At 44.1% G+C, this 5187-nt stretch overlaps 1 protein-coding gene across 1 annotated transcript; it reads left to right on the top strand.

Annotated features, from left to right (window-relative positions):
* The first annotated feature begins 3213 nt into the window (after positions 1–3213).
* rassf10b (Ras association domain family member 10b) lies at positions 3214–4973 on the top strand. Its single transcript, XM_030413813.1, has one exon. The coding sequence runs from the start codon at positions 3437–3439 to the stop codon at positions 4727–4729; it is 1293 nt and encodes a 430-aa protein (XP_030269673.1). The 5' UTR covers positions 3214–3436; the 3' UTR covers positions 4730–4973.
* Positions 4974–5187: the final 214 nt, after the last annotated feature.

Here is a 5187-nt window from a genome sequence, read left to right as displayed (position 1 = left end):
CACCTCCGGAGCTGTGACAGCATCAGCAAAATTATAGTTCTTGTCGCTTCAGTAGTTCAAATCATTTTGAAAATATTTTAATCATTACATTGGTTGACAAACATTTTCACCATACCTATCCCGCAGTTTTTCAGCCATTAAATCTACAAAGGACTAATCATTGGTGGGTTTCGGTGGGACAATTACCGCTGCCTCATGCAATAAAAATTGATCCTGCTGGTTTGTACCTTCGCTTTGGAAGCAATAAAAACATCATGGCAACATATGTCAAATGATATTTTACCTGTTGTTTGTAGGTTGTAGAAGGTGAGGTAATGTACGTGTGAAGTGAAGTTCACTTTGTTTTGGTGCCATTGGAATACAGAGCAGCATCTGTCCTCAGACTGAGAGACTCCTCAAATCATCCTGATAAAAAAACAAAAAACAAGATGATTTATCCAGCAGCATACGTCTGACCTGATGATAGACATTAAGAAAAAAACATGATTACACAGAAATAGCCAGTTTACCTGCTGATGGCCTCGTATTCTTATGTATGTCACTAAGCAGCATCAGTATTATATGAAGGCTGTTACAAACTCCTTTTTTCAAATTCAATTTTAAAGAAAGATCAGCATGAAGGCATCAGAAAACTGCTCTTAGTTTATTCTCCTATTTAAATCATATTCATTCACTTCTGTTTCACTTCATATTTTTGACCATTTCTGTCATTTTTGGGTGAACTTTTCTTTTAAAAATGATATCTATCATGTATTTTATTGCCACAGGATGCACATACAAAAATCTGGCAGACATCTTTTTACTGCAAGTGTTGATAACTGTATCGTATGCTTATTGTTGTGTCTCTGGGTCCTGAGAGGACAGATTCAGCAGCAGTAACAAACCCAAACTCCAGATAACGGCTGTCTGTCGGCCCCTCTCAAAGACAGGAGTGAGCAGCAGTTTGCTCTCTTGCGTTGCGATCTAGGCTCACGAGTTCAAGACTCGCCGAGGTCGAAATCTGTCAATGAGAAGAAGAAAGAAGAAATAATGAAGAAATATTGATCAACTGAAAGCCAACAGAGTCCAAATGATGAATTAGTCCTCGACAGAGCATTTTTAAAAAGACATCCCTTGACTAAAAGCATCAAGGACAGACACAGTCACAGCTGACACTCGCACAACACTCAGTTCAGACTCAGCCGCTCTCCTTCAGCGCTGCAGCACAATGTTTCGAACACTCCTCACTGTAGACCTTTAAATCTCTCCCTCATATCCACAAAAGTGAAAGAGAAGAAAAAAGATAATCAACTGAAGCCAATCATTCGACTCTGCCACGCTGCCTTCGTGACTCTCTCTTCCTTCCTCTTCTGTATGAGTCTGAATGATGGTTTTCATGATTTCAAAGTGTTTCACTGTTGAGATAAGATAAGATTCAGCGATCAAGCACAAAAAAAGGTCCTGACCTGTAGTTTAGGGGGAGATGTAGCGATTCGGTATTCATTAACTAGTACAATCTCTTGTGTTAGAACTCTTGGGCTTTTCCACTCTGAACCTTTGCTGAATACATATTGCAAATAACAATCATGTCGTCGCCAGTGTCGATGGAGCAGGACATCTCTGACACTCACGTCTGCACTGTGTGGCTCCACCCAACATGCTAAACCTCTGATTCTTCTCTTCTCTTAAACCAGTGTTAGGAGAACGTGCTGCCGCTTGAGTACGTGAATGCTGAGCTTGTTAACTCAACAAAAGCTATTTGTCTTCACATTATAGGCTCCATTTATCGGCTATAAATTGGCACCAGTATAAGGCTGATAAGGCAGATTTCCTGATACTGGGCCAAACACGGGGCCCAAGATTTGTCAAGTGGATATTTATTGTATATTGTGTATCATTAATCTCAGTAAGACCCAAATTCTGCTACCAGTCCGCATCAACCCAAACAGTATCATATAACCTGTATCATTTTCTTCCCCCCCCCCCCCCCAAATGTTTTGTTTTCCCTTTTTTTTTAATAGTTTTTCTCACACTCACCCTAACTTGCTGGATTTTTATTTCAATTGTGATGCTGATTTGTGAGTTTTTCATTTGCAAAATGCTTCATGACATTGTTTTAACAAGGTGCTATATAATTACAGGGTTCATTACCATTATTATCATTATTATTATTATTATTATTATTATTATCATTATTATTGTCATCATTATTATTATGTTACAGCTTGTTAACCTCTATACTGCCTGCACATTTACTGCTTGACAAACTGTACAAACAGTTAACATTATAAATAATCCATCATAATCAATAAACACTTATAACACACATAGCTTTAAAAATGTTTCGGTATGCAATATTTCATCCAGTCAGTTAAATGTGAGAGAACGAATCTCGATGAATCTTATCATGAGGTGGCTGTGGATCAGCGGTAGAGGCCGCGTCTTGTTATCAGAAGGTCGCAGGTTCGAATCCATGTCAAAGTGTTCTTGGGCAAGGTACTGAACGCCAAACTGCAACTGATGTGCTGGTCGGCACCTTGGATAGCAGCCACCGCCATTAGTGTATGTATGAATTACTGTAAATCGCTTTGGACAAAAGTGTCTGCTGAATGTAAATATTTGCATGTTTTCAACACTGAAGTTTTCCAGTCAATCACAACAGATTTACTACAGCAACAGCATCACACAAGAAATATCCAACGCACCTCAGAATGAAACAGGTGGTGATCAATACGGCACTGAAATCCAACATGTATGTAACTAGAGTACACTTACTCAAGTACAATTTTCAGGTACTTGTACTTGAGAATTTTTTCATTTTCTGCTTCACTATGCTTCCACTCCACCGCAGTTTTTTGATAACTTAAGTTACTTTGCAGATTTCATGCTGCATGAGAGCCTATACAGTACACACACACACACACACACACGCACGCACGCACGCGCACACACACACCTTTGAAACACAAGTACATTTATTTCCAGAAAATTACTTTTGGAACTCATTTATATTTAATATTAGATACTTTTAAGACTTTTACAAATGAATTCGGCTTTGTAACATTACAGTCATTTAGCATTTTGAGTAGTGAATATTTAACTCGCTATCTTTACTTTTATTTAACTTTTGGGTACTTCCCTCTACACTGCTGACATCATCCTGGCTCCAGCTAACGGCTCCTCTCACCACAGAACCGCTCATCACAAACTGAAGTCCTCTTCACTGACACTTGCTGATGGGAGTCACGTGATCACAGGGCAGCGAAATGTTTCCTTGCTTCCATAAAAAGCGCACAGAGGGACTCATGGAGCTGCAGACGCGCCCGGGACGCAGCGCGCACGCACACACAGGACATGAGTTTGGATGCATGCGGATTTAAAAGTACTTCAAGAAGGACTTGTTGTGTTTGTTTGGTTTTTTTTTTTATTGATGAGAGGTAAAGTTTAGCAGACACTCATGATGGAGTCGGAGGAGAGTAAGATTTCAGTGTGGGTCTGCCGAGAGGAGAAGCTCATCTTCGGCTTGTCGAAGCGCACAACCTGCGCTGATGTGATCCAAGTGCTCCTGGAGGACCAGAACTCGCAGCTCGGCCTCTCCACAGGAGTCTCGCAGTCTTACTGCCTGGTGGAGAAATGGAGAGGTTTCGAGAGGATTTTGCCGAACAGAACCAAAGTGCTGCGTCTGTGGGTGGCGTGGGGAGAGGAGCAGAGGAACGTGAAGTTCGTGTTGGTGAAGAGCGACGCGTCTCTGGTGAACCACGGAGCCCGGAGCGCAGAGGCGCGCGTTGTGCTCAGCAAACACAGCCCCTGCGTCACCACGGGCACCGCGCGCTCACCACTGGGTGCCATCTCACCTGAGAAACATCGTCGGATCGTTCGGAAGGCTTTCAGAAAGTTGGAGAAGATCAACAAGAGGAACAGGGCGCAGAGAGACGCGTCCTCGGCGGAGAGGATGGAAACGCTGGCTCATCTGGTGATCTCTCAGGATCACACCATCCGCCAGCAGATCCAGAGGATCACTGAGCTGGACGCAGAGATCGAAAAGTGCGAGGCGAAGGTGCATGTGGACAGAATGAGGAGACACGGGATTAACTATGTGCAGGACACGTATTTAGTGGAGGCGGCTGCAGCTCCCGGCCGAGAGGCGGACAAACTGTGCTCAGCTCAGACCCTCGCCAAGTTTGAGGAGTATGTGAGGCAGTGCGAGGAGGTGGTGAGGCTGGAAGAGGAGCTGTGGCAGCAGGAGGCACTCATAGACACCATCGGGACGCAGGTGCAGGAGGAGCTGAACCACCGCTGGATGGAGCGCAGGACGGAGGAGCTGCGGAGCAGCGACGCAGCAGGAGACACGACGGCGTCAGAAAACGAGCTGCTGTTGGAAGGAGAGAGGCTCAGGACGCAGCTAGACGCGAGTTTGTACATCGGCCTGCGCCTCAACACGGATTTAGAAGCAATTAGGAGCGATTTAGAGCTGACCCAGGAGATTTGCGTGGCGAGGGCGAAGGAGATGAGGGATTTGCTGGAGAAAGTGAACACTTTGGACCTAGAGGAAAGGACGGAGGGATGTTGCCACGGGGCGGATGTTAAGATGGGGATGATGAGCACTTTGGAGAGGAAGAGCGAGTGGGTGGAGCAGGCCAGGGGTCTGTCGAAGACCCACAGCGGGAACGATGACGACTCAGACACTGGCTTAAGTTCTCTGCACAGTCAGGACTCAGACAGCCAGCCCGTGTGGGAGTCACTGGTTTAGGATTGGATCTTACTGTTAATCATTTTTTAAAGAACTGCTACACTCTCAGGGATTATTTGGACTCTACAGCAACTGAAAACACTCTATATTCCAACATGGATGACAGAAAACTTAGCTCATCTCTATGTGGCATCATAATAATCCCCAAATGTTCCCATATTTTTTTTAATAAAGTCCCTCTTAAAGCTGGTTCAAGAGCTCAACAAGAAAGTTGTTTTAACACAAAAATAAAACTGTTCTTGAAGCTTGTTTGTTCACTCTTTTCTCCACTAAACTGAAAAATGATCTGTGCACGTCTGAGTCGGGACTTCAGGGTGATAGCACATCACTTCCACGACCTCTGCCGCGCTAATCCACACCTCAGAGTCAGCTGCAGCCAAAACACCAAGTCAAAGGTCTGTGGATTACTATGCGAGCAACATCTCAGATAACGAAAAACCTCTTCGCTGTGAATCACA

Source organism: Sparus aurata, chromosome 4 (assembly GCF_900880675.1).
Source record: "Sparus aurata chromosome 4, fSpaAur1.1, whole genome shotgun sequence".
In the NCBI taxonomy this organism is placed as follows: Eukaryota; Metazoa; Chordata; class Actinopteri; order Spariformes; family Sparidae; genus Sparus; species Sparus aurata.
Note: the sequence above shows the minus strand (reverse complement) of the source record. Positions and strands in the feature narration are given on the sequence as shown.

Bases quoted from the DNA above. Each gene is read 5' to 3' on its own strand.
- rassf10b (XM_030413813.1), top strand. From the start codon at position 3,437: ATGATGGAGTCGGAGGAGAGTAAGATTTCAGTGTGGGTCTGCCGAGAG.